Source organism: Aspergillus puulaauensis, chromosome 4 (assembly GCF_016861865.1).
Source record: "Aspergillus puulaauensis MK2 DNA, chromosome 4, nearly complete sequence".
NCBI lineage: Eukaryota > Fungi > Ascomycota > Eurotiomycetes > Eurotiales > Aspergillaceae > Aspergillus > Aspergillus puulaauensis.
In genome coordinates, this window is record NC_054860.1 from 2,124,812 (window position 1) to 2,138,154 (window position 13,343).

Below are 13,343 nucleotides of genomic sequence, written 5' to 3' on the forward strand. Positions count from 1 at the left end.
ACAGCCTGAAGGATCAAATACCTCTGTACCCGCAGGCAGCACAACTGCAACGCCACTTCTACTTCAACACACTAGAATAGATTACAAAGACATTATTAGTTAACTAGCTAACTATCTACCAAAGGTCTATGGAGTTGGATAAGTGCCGTTTGCCCGCTGTGGACGGCCAAGACGGACAAAAACAGTTCTTAAACACAGACCCGTTCTCTTATGGGCCTTCCCCGCATTTTGATCTTTTCGCGCTCAGTCTTCCTAACAAGGCCAATACGTAGCGAATTTGGAGACACCCACCCCCCTATCTTTTTCTACTAAGGATTTGTGCTCACTAGAAAATATATAGAAATTTCTCTGAAGAAGAAACGCATCCTGCCAGCCTGTTTTAACTAATCACCACACTGCAACGGTCGGTTCGAAGTTCGAACTCCTCTCCACCGCAAGGATGCTGGAGAGATAACCCCACTATCGCACATGATTCCAGCCAATTGTTGCAGCTGCAAGTCCATAAAATCATACCATATAGCTCGTTATTCTCCGTGTGTACAAACTTTGTAAAGTCGTATCTTAGAATATCATGCTGTGTTCTTGTGCCTTCCTTGTTGGAGATGACGTATCACATGACACCCCTCGCCTCCCTTGTAAGAAATGGCTTCCGAGATGTTGCAGCGTCGCGTTCAGGACGTGGGAAGTGTATTTCATTTCTTTTAATGCATCTGAGTAGTAGCAGTAATGTAGTGTATATTCCCTGTAGTAACTGGGGTCTTCGTGCTTTGGTGGGATAATTCTACTTAGCGCCGAGAGTGGTATTCACGAGACGAGTTTCATACTCTAACGGCAAATTCTGATCCCACGCGGCCCTGCTGAGATTTTCGCTTGCGCCCTTGCTCTCGCCCCATTCTTTGGCATGGATGTAAAACCAAACATACAAAGTTTCTCTGTTCTATACAATCATCTCCGGTCCTTCCTCGTAGGAATCAACTAGTTATCAATTTTGCAGGATTCAGATTCAGACCCATTCGCGGTCCCTCTTTCTTAGATCTGTTGCCGCTCGGGAAGGCGCCAAATCGGGCTAGCCGGGCCAGGTGACAGTACGGTACGACGCTGCTGAGACCGACACAACCTGGAACCAACCACCCCCAGCTCTCCCTCGATTGTCTCCGCCGCCCAACATCTCCTTGTTCGGCGCACGCCACTGGGAGTTTTCTTTTTCTACTTTCCTTCCATCGCTACTGCCGACCTTGGAGCCTTCTCAAAATACACCTCCGTGACGACCATGTTCTAACGATATCTGTTTCCTTTTTACTTTGGGCAGTCAGATGGTCTTGACGGCCGCGTACGGAGGAGTATCGTGCTGACAGCCCCCCATCTCGCCTGTTTCCTTGAATAGCCTCCTCCCAGCCGCTTCGACCAGCTTCAAGCTACTTTCTTACGCAAAAGTCGAATATCAGTGCGACGTATATTACACTTCGAATAGACACGGCGGTTTTCTTCGTTCCTGTCACCCTCACGACGCGTCCGTGTACCTTTCTCTAGAGCAACGCAGCTTGGCGGTAAGCACAGAACAACATGGACGATAACGAACCCAAGGACGGTTTTATTCAAGGGGCTGCATCTGGTTCCATCGGCCAGTTCTCTTTCGCACCCGCAACACGAACAACTGTCGTTACCACCACCACAACTACTACAACCTCGTTCCCTCCGTTGTTTATAAAACCACCACGAGCGGCCCAGGAACTTGATCCTAAACTATATCCACTGGCATCGTCTCCCACGCCATCAGCTTTGAAAAATATCAAGTTTGATCTGGGTGGAAAGTCCGTGGTCTTCAACGAGCCTGATGATACCACGGCGACTATAGAGGAGGTACGAAATACAACACTAACATTCCATCTTGGCAGATAAAATCTAACCTATGGCCTCTAGATAACCGAAAAGAACGATGCTTTGAAGTCGTCAAACGGCGTTGTCCGATCAGTCACTTCGTTCAATTCCGAAGATGGCCAACTACCGCGTCGGTTCGCAGTCCCGAGAGTTTCGAACTATCCTGCCCCTCTCCCAGCCAGCTCCAAGCGACGACCCCTATCGTTTACAGAAGCTAGACAAGGGAGCTTGAGGTCTCAGTCGAGTAGGATTCCATCAGAGCCTTTGCTACGCTCCTCCCGAGTCCATGGCAATACGCCTTCCTACCCTAAACCCGCCGGCTTGGCAACGCCCGAGACAGAAAACAGCAGTTTCAGCTCTCAAGAGAGCATTGCTTCGCGGAGGCGAATCCACAGCGCGAACTTTCCCCGGAGAGAGACCCTACTTCGGTCACCATTGTCTTCAGAGATCGAATCCCAAGGCGATTTGTCAACCCTCCATGCAAGAAAAGACCCTTCTCGTACCAGAACCATCGTTTCTGAGAGAAGCAGACAATTTGGACGTCCTCCAGTATCAGATTCTGCGGAGTCAGTAATACCCGAAGACGAAAACTCGAGGCAACAAGGTCTAGGAGCTTCCGAGAGCCAGGACACAGAATATGTCCCTGACTCACTTTCTCAAAATCGATCCCAGGACTCGGCTTCACAGCTGACACTTGTTGACAATGTTGCTGCGCAGGATATGTGCTTACCTAGTCCTAGTTTGTCACCAGTGGCAGCTATGAATGCATTGCATGCGGAATCGTCATTTGACTCTGCTGAAGAACCTGAAGATGAAACAGATTCAAGTTTCGAACATATTGATTCCCAGCTTATCGACTCTTCACGAAAACAGACCTCGACTTCTTCTGTGCCTGCGGTTGCTGAACGCAACACCAGTGTTTCAACACCAAATACGAAAGCACCTGGTGCGTCGTCGTTAATGGACATACCCAATGTTGTGGATTTTTTCGACACTATACCCGAGGAGATGAAGACGTACCTCATGTACCAACTTCTAAAGCGTTGCCCTAAACCGACTTTGCACTTTGTTGCCGACGTTGTCAATCCAGCCCTAAAATGTGATTTCATCACGCTTCTTCCACTAGAGTTAAGCCTAAATATTGTCAAATATTTTGACGCACAAACCATGTGCCGTGCTGCGCAGGTGTCAAAGAAGTGGAGACACATCATCAACTCCGACGAGAAGTCCTGGAAAGAACTCTTTGATAGAGATGGGTTTATGCTTCCAGAGGGAGAGCTACAACGAGCTATCAGAGAAGGTTGGGGCTGGCAGTTTCCAAGTGGAGTGGAAGACTACGAAAAGGACCTCAATCTGTCACCTTTTATCAAGCCGGACCCAGATTCCAGCTCGGCTTTGTCACCATTTACCGGACCAAGTGACAGATCGTCATCTCTCAATCGACGTCCGAAAAGGAAAGCTTCCCGAGTTTCTAGCAGAAAACTGGCGAAACGAAAGATCTCATCTAGCGGCACCGATCAGTCCGATTCATCAGATTGGAGAAGAGAAGTGTCATTAACGGAAGGGCCATATGCTGCTGCCAACGCTGCAGCTGCGGCTATTCCATACCCGGATATCGGTCTTCCATCTCTTCGAGCACTCCATCTCTACAAATCTCTATACCAGCGACACTATTCCGTGCGCAAGGGCTGGATGAAAACTGGCGTAAAACCAAGACACATTGCATTCCGTGCCCATGACCGCCATGTGGTCACATGTCTCCAATTCGACACCGATAAAATTTTGACTGGCAGTGATGACACTAATATCAACGTGTATGACACGAAGACAGGCGTCTTAAGGGCAACTCTCGAAGGCCATGAAGGTGGCGTTTGGGCCCTTGAATATCATGGCAATACTCTTGTCTCTGGGTCTACCGATAGATCTGTTCGCGTCTGGGACATCGAAAGGGCAAGATGTACACAAATATTCCACGGCCATACTTCAACCGTACGCTGCTTGCAAATCGTTCTGCCCGTTGAAGTCGGAAAGAAAGCGGATGGCACTCCTGAAATGATGCCAAAGGAGCCATTAATCATTACGGGTTCTCGGGATTCGAACTTACGAGTTTGGAAACTCCCTAAACCAGAAGATCCTGGATATTATCAAAGCGGACCCCACGTGGACGACGCTGATTGTCCGTATTTTGTCCGCGTCCTGACCGGTCACCAACATTCTGTCCGCGCCATTGCAGCCCATGGAGACACCTTGGTCAGCGGAAGCTACGACTGCACCGTAAGAGTGTGGAAAATATCGACTGGCGAAACGGTGCACCGACTTTCTGGCCACTCACTGAAGGTGTATAGCGTGGTTCTCGACCATAAGCGGAACCGTTGCATAAGTGGATCTATGGATAATATGGTGAAGGTGTGGTCCCTAGATACAGGCTCAATTCTTTACAACTTGGAGGGCCACACGTCACTTGTTGGGCTTCTAGACCTGAAATGCGATCGTCTTGTCTCAGCTGCCGCGGACTCGACTCTCCGGATTTGGGACCCTGAGACTGGCCAGTGCAAGAGTATGTTGAGCGCTCACACAGGTGCAATCACATGCTTCCAGCATGATGGGCAGAAAGTTATCTCAGGCTCTGACCGAACTCTGAAAATGTGGGATGTACGAACCGGAGAATGTGTTCGGGATCTTCTCACAAACCTCGGCGGAGTATGGCAGGTCAAATTTAATGACCGTAGATGTGTTGCTGCAGTGCAGCGTGATGGTATGACTTACATCGAAGTGAGTGTTTGTTTAGTCCTTATTTCCTTGACGCATCAAGCTAATTAGCGCTAGGTTCTTGACTTTGGTGCGTCCCGTGATGGTCTTCCAGATGACCAATTAGGTAGACGTATCGTTGTCAACCGATCGGGGCAGGAAGTCAGTGACACTGATGAGGATTACGATCTGTCTGATGCGTAGTCGCATCCACACAAGCTACGAACAGGTTTCGACGCTACGATCCGCTGGTAGGACACTGATTGGGGTGTGAACTATGTTTGACCGCCCGAAACACCAAGCACCAGTGCTTCTTCATTCCTACTTTGGAGGTCTTTTATCACCATTTTATATTTGACACCTCTATTTACGATACCCATTCTCACGGAAATGTTTACATCGCAAGGCTTTGCATAGCGTGGTTAGCAACATACCTCCCACTGCGGTTTATGACGGACAGGCGTCTTGGTATTAGGAACAATTACATATCATTATTATGACAAGCATTCATGTCTCTCTGAATTACTTTTGCATTTATCACGTTATGTCCCCGTGGTCTGTTCGATGTCTTACGCGCATATTCTTAATGTGGACTTTAAGCGGCGGGCCACAACAATTTACCCTCAGTTCTTTTGCTCAGATATTCATGCTTATAGAAAGAATCTTAGGTTGTATGTTTTCGTTGCATGGTGCTGGCGCGCATTGGAGCGTCTATGGGTATCCCTCAAGACAAACCCTTCGTAGTTGTCGAAATTTCCGTAACAACGGCGGTCCGTATTTCGTAAAGCCATGCCACTAAGGCCTGGTGGTGGTATCAATGACCGGGTTTGATTCAACAGCCAGGTGGCGAGGCGTGTAGATCGACCATACCAGTTGCCAGGTAACGGACGCCCATTTGAATTTAGTACCCGATTCCCGATTCTCTTAAAGGGAAATTAAATGGAACCTTAGGCCCTACTCATTTCAAGAAGCCCGGTCGAGAGCTTCAACACCCGTCAACTCAGTAGGAAACAGTTCCGCCCTCGCCTCGACCGTCCCATCCAATCCTGCAGCAGAAAGTATAGCCCAGCGAACTGAACTAATACCCAGAAACTGGCCGGGTCCAAGCGGTGTCTCAGCGCTACACGTCAACAACTCCCCTAGGGCGCCAGGACCCTCGTTACGACCGTCCGGCTGGACAACAGGCCTCAGCCTCTCAAGTGTAGCTCGCAGGCCAGCGAGTTTCTCAGCAGATGGCACGCTCGTAGGTTTCGTCTTTTTCTTCACAAGAAGTTTGTCGACCTTCGACATGATTATCTGATGCGGGATCGCATACTGCCGGAATAAACTAAGGATCGCGGCGTCAGTTCGCTTGATCCCGTGCTCGCTGTCGATTAAGAGGAATGCTCGGCGCAGTCTGGTTTGCGTTTTGAGAAGTCAATCATTTAATGAAAATCCAAATTTCACCCTGTATATGGGTGCCGTAGGTGGTGATATGGATGGATAGTTACTCACTGCTTCCTCCCCTGGAGGTACTTCATGATCTCCGCTCCCCATTCCGTGCGACTCGCCTTACCATAACCCGGCATATCAAGCAGGACAATCTTCGACTCGCCGCCCTTCGTGCCCCCTATGCCGAATGCATTCATCTCCCTCGTTCGTCCAGGCTTCGAAGACGTCCAGCACATCTCTTTACCCATAATCGCATTCAGCAGTGAGCTTTTCCCGACATTGGACCGGCCCAGGAAAGCAACTTCGGGTTCCATTGAGGACAGAGGCGTCGTGCGGAACTTTGCCGCCGACCATAGCTTTATCGGGGAGTGGCGCGAGGGCTCGAAGAGTTTGTCTGCGTATGCGAGTTGGGATGAGGTCGGTATTGATGTGTCCCAGTAGTAGGAGAGGTGTTTGGGGGTTAGATCGCGAAGTGGAAGGGTTTGGGGGGACTCGGTTTGCGGAGTTGTCGCGGTGGTTATGGTCCTGCTTCGTGGTGCGCGGAGTGAGAACGTTTGTCGGCAGCTGCGACAAACATATAATGGGGATCTCATCATGATATAGTAGCTCTTGTTGACGGAACTTGGGATTGTTGGTTTGGAAGTTGGTCTGGATGCGCTGGAGAGCTTCTTTGCGCAAAGCTTGGATAGGCATGTTTGCCGAGACGTCAAGATACTGCCGGAGGCGGAATGTTGTCCGAGATCTCCGCGATAAGCTCCGGTGATGATGCGCTTGCTGCTGAGGATCATCTTTAACTTTTGCAACCAGCACGCTCCTTTCTTGTGAAATATCCACGCATCTACTGCCTTAAATCAAAAAATATCTCTTTTAATTTACATTGCGAAACTTAATAGTCATCAAAATGATCAACGCCGTGCTCGTCTTCAATAACAACGGCCAGCCCCGCCTGACCAGATTCTACACGCAAATCGTGAGTGTTCGAACAGCTACAAGCCCTGTCCTATCCTCCAAACAGATCTGACAGACTCTTCATCAGGACACATTAACGAAACAATCCCTGATCGCCCAAATATATGACCTCGTCGCCGAGCGTCCCCCAACAGCCTGCAACTTCCTTCCCCTGCCTCCCATCCTCGCTCGCGGTGCCAGCTCCGAAAGCACCGGCCCCTCCGATGCGCCAGCCCAGATCACCTACCGTACATATGCAACTCTATCATTCATCATGATCTCAACGTCTACAGAGTCACCGTTGGCACTTATCGACCTCATCCAGGTCTTTGTCGAGGCACTCGACCGCATCTTCGAGAACGTGTGCGAGCTGGATCTCATTTTTGGGTTTGAAACGATGCATGCGGTATTGAGTGAGATGATTGTTGGAGGTGTCGTGGTTGAAACGAATATCGATAAGATTGTCACGGGGGTGCAGAGTCAGGAAGGGAATCTGGGGAAGCGGAAGGCTATACAGGCGGCTAGCTCTGGGGTCGGAAGGGGTGGATTAGCTGGGCTTGCAGCTTGGCGGTGATCTTATACTTGTTCTTCATCATTGTTCTTTCGTCCTAGGTTGATTTGCTACGTTGTATGAGGGCATGCGATAGCGGTGCATGCATATTCAGGCGCCTAAGGTTTTGATTTCTTGATATGGCATCGTTTATATCTAAACTTAGATTTGCAATTGCGTGTTCTTAGTCAAACATCCATTGAAAAGCATGGTCTATCCAATTGGAAGCCCCATTTCACATTTCCCATGATGCTATACTTCGACATTGTAGGCTGGCTCCCAATCCGGAAGGCGCGGGCTAGCCCTAGATCACGTGCGTTGTCCGGGATCCGGCTCGCTTGTTTTTCCGCACTAGCGCGGCCCACGAAAGCGTTAGCGCCTTTTACTCTTGAACTTCGAAATCGTCCTTCGTTTTTTCGTTTCTTCTTCTCTCCGTCAATCCCGTCAACCAACTCACCACGGATCACAGTCGACAACAATGGTAAGCACATAGCAATTCAGTTTGGAGTTTCGTTCTTCGAATAGAACTCTCGATCAACTTCGCGATATGTCGTGAGACAACATTCACTTCGTTTCGCAAAGTTTCGAGGCAATTTCCATTGATCGCACAAATCCTTTCGGGGATGCGAGCGTCAGTGATGATCTGGCTGGAGGCACAGGTCTAGTCTCACGACTGGCCTGTGTTCTCTTTAGAGTTCAAAGAAGATACAGCATTGGTGGACGAGTTGCTGATCTTCTTTTCTCAATGATAGCCTCCCAAGACCGGAAAGAAGACTGCCCCCCTCCCTTACCCCCAGGGCAAGGCTGGTTCTGGCAAGAAGGGCCCCAAGGTATGTCCATTGCACATTAATGAGAATGCAAGGAAGCAAGCGCTAATTGATTGTACAGAACCCTCTCATCGAGAGACGCCCCCGTAACTACGGTATTGGCCAGGACATCCAGCCCAAGCGCAACCTCGGCCGCTTCGTTAAGTGGCCCGAGTATGTCCGCCTCCAGCGCCAGAAGAAGATCCTGAACCTCCGCCTCAAGGTTCCTCCTTCCATCGCTCAGTTCCAGAGCACCCTGGACCGCAACACCGCTGCCCAGGCCTTCAAGTTCCTCAACAAGTACCGCCCCGAGACCAAGGTTGAGAAGAAGGAGCGTCTTCACGCCGAGGCTACCGCTGTTGCCGACGGCAAGAAGAAGGAGGATGTCAGCAAGAAGCCTTACAACGTCAAGTACGGTCTCAACCACGTTGTTGGCCTCGTTGAGAACAAGAAGGCCTCTCTTGTCCTGATTGCCCACGACGTCGACCCCATTGAGTTGGTTGTCTTCCTTCCCGCTCTCTGCCGCAAGATGGGTGTCCCATACGCCATCGTCAAGGGCAAGGCCCGTCTCGGTACCGTTGTCCACAAGAAGGTTGGTTCTCTCATCTTGGTTTTAAACTCTCGTGTCAGTACTAACTTGAATCCAGACCTCTGCTGTCCTCGCTGTCACTGAGGTCCGCTCTGAGGACAAGTCTGAGTTCACCAAGCTCCTCAGCGCCATCAAGGAGGGCTACACCGACAAGTACGAGGAGTCCCGCCGCCACTGGGGTGGTGGTATCATGGGCGCCAAGGCTGTCGACCGCCAGGAGAAGAAGCGCAAGATCGCTGAGGCCGCTATCCGTGTCTAAGCACCTAGCTTAGTTCTCTTCAACGATAATGACACGAATATCCACTGGCTTGGGCTCTTCAAAAAAAGGCATTTCAAAACTTTACAACAAAAGTGGGATTGGGATCAGGTGTTATAGGGCTTCCCTTTTAGCTTAATAATCCGAACCATGGTCCATCATCTTTTGTCTTTTTTCTTCTCTTTTTAGTTGCGTCGCAGATACCCATGAATGCATTTAAGACCTCAACCTGTTGACCCTCTTGTAACAATTTCTACGTTTTAAGCATTCATGAGATCTCTGCCCGCTTTTCCTAAGTAGAACCTAAGCTTTCCCTCCAGTCATGCTATATATGAAGGCCCGACCTATGTCCCACCGTCCTGGCCCTCCACTTGGGAGTCACTCGGCTGTGCTGAACTAGCTCAACACAGGCAGGCTTAATTGAGCTACAGCATGGTATATTTTTCATACAACGGCCATAGGTCGCTTTTCCATGGCCTTGGGGTCTTTCTAGGCATCTACAAGTGCGCTCGGGCTATGCATCAAATATCACAACGCAAGAACAAGCATATGTATTTATTCATCCGTGGATGAATCGGTATCTCCGCTTGACATGTAACAACAGCAAAAACAGCATGTAGCTAACGAAGTAGCTCTAAAGACCTGAAAAGCAACACATGAACAATAAAAAACCGAACCCAACCATTATGCAAACCAGATGATGATGATGAAGATGAATCGCCCCGTAGATCCACCCAGTCTTGTGCCGGGGAGAAAAATGAACCTGGAAACAAAAAGGAAAGGAAAATGGTGACAAAGATAAATAAAAAACGCAGCCAGGCCCATGAATACACTCTAGGCAAAAGGAATATGGGAGATCAACGGAAGAAAATAACAGGCACCCCTGGAGTTTAACCGTACAAGTTATTAGGTAAATGGAAGGGCGAAACTAGCCGCTGACGAATGGGGAAGAAGAATAGGGTTAAAGTGCAAGAATGAAGATCATTCAGTCGTTAACGTTGCGTGGGTGGTCGTGTTAGTCCTTGTCGAGCCTGTGATAGTAGTTAGCACCGATTACACTTTCGGCATCAGAGGCGATATCATATGCTTACTTTCATCTGCTCAATGCGTGCCTTGAGCTGGCTTGTGACTTCAGCAGCTCTCTTCCAGTTCTCTGCTGGTTCTCCGCTTCGTGTAGACTGTTGTTCTTCGCCCGAAGCACTGCCGGATCCGACCAGTGATGACCGTGTAGGGCTACCGATACCCGAATGAGCGTTTCCAAACGTAGGGCTGAATTTTCGCCGGTTTTGTCCCGGTGATTCTAAGCCATTCTCTTTCTCTTCGCTTGGACTAGCAGAAGCGAAACTCCGTGGTCGTGTGCTTTCAAACCGTGGCCCCATATGGAGGCCACTTCGCGCCACTGGACCTTGGCCATCACTGCCCGGGTCTTGGTATATGGAGGCCGGATCGGCCATCGCCATGCCGAACTGGTCGGGAGCAGTAGTTGGGGAGTTTAAGGCGCTAGAACGAAGGGCTCTTGCTAGCTCACGCTTAAGTCGTTCGATCTCTCGCTGCTGCTTTTGTACATTTTGTTCGGCAGCCTCTGCATCGCTGCGTGCTCGCACAAGCTGCGTTTCTTTCGCTTTAATGCTCAGAACGTCTCTAGTATGGTCTTCAATTAGTTGTGCATTTTGGTTTTGAAGTTCCGTTACTTGAGAATTGAGTCTCGTTTTCTCAGACTTAAACTCTTCAGTCATGCGGGCAAACCGTTCTTTCTCAAGCCGAAGTTCCTCGAGCTCGGCCCGTTCTGCTGCAGTCAATCCGCTCACTGCAGGAGCTGCCGGTGCCGGTGCTGGCTCACTCGGGGCCGATGGTTTGGCAATCGGGCGGCCTGCAAGCCCTCTTCCAAGACCAAATTTCGAAACAGGAGGTTGTTGTGGTTGCTCTTCGGAGGGGGGTGAAATAACACGTCGCTGGGGGGATGCGACACCTCCTGGCCCACCGAGCTTTTTCTTCAATGCGCCACCTGGAGTCGGAAGGCCGCCGCCAGGCTTTGATAGCTTTGAAGGAATCGATTTCGTTGCAGGCTTTGATGGTGAAGGGGCAGGTGGGTTGTCGGCAGGTGGTGCAGGCGCAGCGGTGGGCTTTTTCAGACCCAATGGCTTCTTGGTCCCTACGACCTTCTTCGCAGAAGGAGGAGCTGCCTTTGGCGCTGAAACAATGGGCTTCGGCCTATCCTTTGCCTTTACCTCTGCCGTTTCGAAGTATTCCTTGATTTTGGTCTTCCGGATATCGTCCAGTCCGTCAAGGAAAGGGACCATTGCTCGTTCACCCATAATCTTCATCAAAGTACCAAGGATCTCGGCACCTCCCGCACGGTTCACTTCACTTGAATCGGTAAGGAGTTTGGTAGCGGCTTCAGCTATCGACTTGATTTCGGGCTTCGCTGGGACTTCTCGAGTGGTGCGGAGGCAGCGGATCAAGAATTTCACGGTTTCCTGCTTCACCTGAGGGTTCTTATGCTTGACGAACTCTAGAATTTCTTCCAAACAATCTGACAGGCTAGTTGCGATGAAGACTGCATCGAGGGCTTGTCCTAAGGCCTCTGAAACACTCTGCTTCTTTTCCTTCAACCGCTCCATAATAGGTGACATGACGGTGGGACGATACTTAACAAACCCGCTGCGAACACCCTTGGCGAGGAGGTCAACACAGTTGGCTGCAACAGTAACGACCGCAACATTCGCATCCTTCATGGACTTGGCAAGACCCCGAACAATTTCATCAAACGGTCCATCCTTGATTTTCGGAACATTCAAGGCCGCGTACAGAGCATCCAGGACATCCTTCCTATCTTTCCATTTAGACGAACCCAGCTGTTCGCTAAAATCTTTGGGGATTTTAGAAAACACATCGACTGGCTCCGCGAGATCGAAGGCATCAACCTCACCACCATCATCCTCTACATCTTCGTCCTCTCCTCCACCGGCTTCGCCGGCTTCACCACCCGCACCAGCGTCGGCTTCGGCTTGTTGGGCTCGCGTAAGCCGTTCTTGTTTTGGCGAAGGTTCTTGTTTCACCACCTCAAATAGTTTTTCTAAATCTTGTTGTTGCACGGGTTTCAATTCAGCCCAGAACACAGGCTTCATCGCTTCTCTGAGCCATCGATACAGCTCTACCGTGAGGTTCTGTGTTTCCGCGCGGACGTTCTTATCGGCGTGCCCGAAGACCTTGGGTAAGGCTTTCAGCACCGGCTTGGGATCAACAATTTTGCATCCGAAATTATGGTAAATACCGGTCAAGCCGACCAGGGTAGCGGCAATAACTTTCGGCACTTTGTGTGATAGTGTAGGAAGCAACTCTTCGATCACCGGTTCGGGTTTATCTAATTCAACACATAGGAGCAGCGCTTCGAGCGAGCTCGCCTTGGCCGCAGGCCTGGTTTGCGGTAAACCTTTCTCAGCAATACCGGAGACCGTAGATCCGCGCGTCCTTTAATCATGTCAGCCAAACATCTGCGCGAATTATCGTCAAATACAAAGCGGGAAGAGGGTACCTCGCGCAACCTGCAGGGCCACCATATTGCAAAAACGCACAGTATGCGGCTAAACCCTCTTGCTGTGCGGCGACGTTCGAGTCCGTAACTGCGGCCTTCCATAAACTGGAATCTTGGAATTGGGAGAAGATTGGGTCGGATTCGTCAGGTGTCTTTTCAAATTGTTGCTTGGCGTCCTCATATCCTTCTTTTCGGACCTTCCAGTTCTACAGCATCACAATATATCAGTATATGAAACGCGCGGGTGAGACGGGTCTGGTTTTGTCAGGGAACGAACGAACCTTATGAGTGAAGCGGTCCGCAAAGGGTAGGGAGGAGAAGTCCTCCTCTCCTTCGGCCATGGTGACGTGTTATGGTTTACTGTGGACGTCGGAGGGCAGTTAGCACGCTGCGAAACCGCGTTGAATGTGGATAGAAGAGACTGTAATAATCTGGTTCGCATCAAGATAGGCTATCAGGTGTGTCTGACAGAAGACCCGACGGATAAAGATCTTTCCAAGGACGGGCAGCAGGGGTGTTTTCGTCGAGGGAACAAACCTTAGTCTTGCAGGCGATTGCAGATCTTTGTGCAAGCGGGCGGAGTGCGGACAAGGAGTTGCCCA

The 13,343-nt window shown here is 50.0% G+C and overlaps 5 protein-coding genes across 5 annotated transcripts; 3 read left to right on the plus strand and 2 right to left on the minus strand.

Annotated features, from left to right (window-relative positions):
- Positions 1-1,563: 1,563 nt before the first annotated feature.
- Positions 1,564-4,830, plus strand: CDC4_1 (SCF ubiquitin ligase complex subunit cdc4; the record flags this gene model as incomplete). Its single annotated transcript, XM_041703978.1, has 3 exons — positions 1,564-1,860; positions 1,921-4,650; positions 4,705-4,830. 3 exons carry the CDS (start codon positions 1,564-1,566, stop codon positions 4,828-4,830), a joined length of 3,153 nt encoding a protein of 1,050 aa, XP_041556609.1.
- Positions 4,831-5,589: 759 nt separating this feature from the next.
- On the minus strand, positions 5,590-6,845 carry APUU_40860A (translation initiation/elongation factor MRX8; the record flags this gene model as incomplete). The annotated part of the gene is made up of 2 exons (XM_041703979.1): positions 5,590-6,022; positions 6,121-6,845. The coding sequence occupies 2 exons, from the start codon at positions 6,843-6,845 to the stop codon at positions 5,590-5,592; spliced, it is 1,158 nt and encodes a 385-aa protein (XP_041556610.1).
- A 113-nt stretch (positions 6,846-6,958) lies between these two features.
- APS3 (putative AP-3 adaptor complex subunit sigma) lies at positions 6,959-7,579 on the plus strand (the record flags this gene model as incomplete). The annotated part of the gene is made up of 2 exons (XM_041703980.1): positions 6,959-7,027; positions 7,094-7,579. 2 exons carry the CDS (start codon positions 6,959-6,961, stop codon positions 7,577-7,579), a joined length of 555 nt encoding a protein of 184 aa, XP_041556611.1.
- Positions 7,580-8,033: 454 nt separating this feature from the next.
- RPL8B (60S ribosomal protein eL8) lies at positions 8,034-9,209 on the plus strand (the record flags this gene model as incomplete). Its single annotated transcript, XM_041703981.1, has 4 exons — positions 8,034-8,036; positions 8,308-8,385; positions 8,444-8,953; positions 9,009-9,209. 4 exons carry the CDS (start codon positions 8,034-8,036, stop codon positions 9,207-9,209), a joined length of 792 nt encoding a protein of 263 aa, XP_041556612.1.
- A 989-nt stretch (positions 9,210-10,198) lies between these two features.
- Positions 10,199-13,082, minus strand: APUU_40863A (putative spindle pole body component; the record flags this gene model as incomplete). Its single annotated transcript, XM_041703982.1, has 4 exons — positions 10,199-10,237; positions 10,298-12,677; positions 12,742-12,947; positions 13,023-13,082. The coding sequence occupies 4 exons, from the start codon at positions 13,080-13,082 to the stop codon at positions 10,199-10,201; spliced, it is 2,685 nt and encodes an 894-aa protein (XP_041556613.1).
- Between the last annotated feature and the right edge of the window lie 261 nt (positions 13,083-13,343).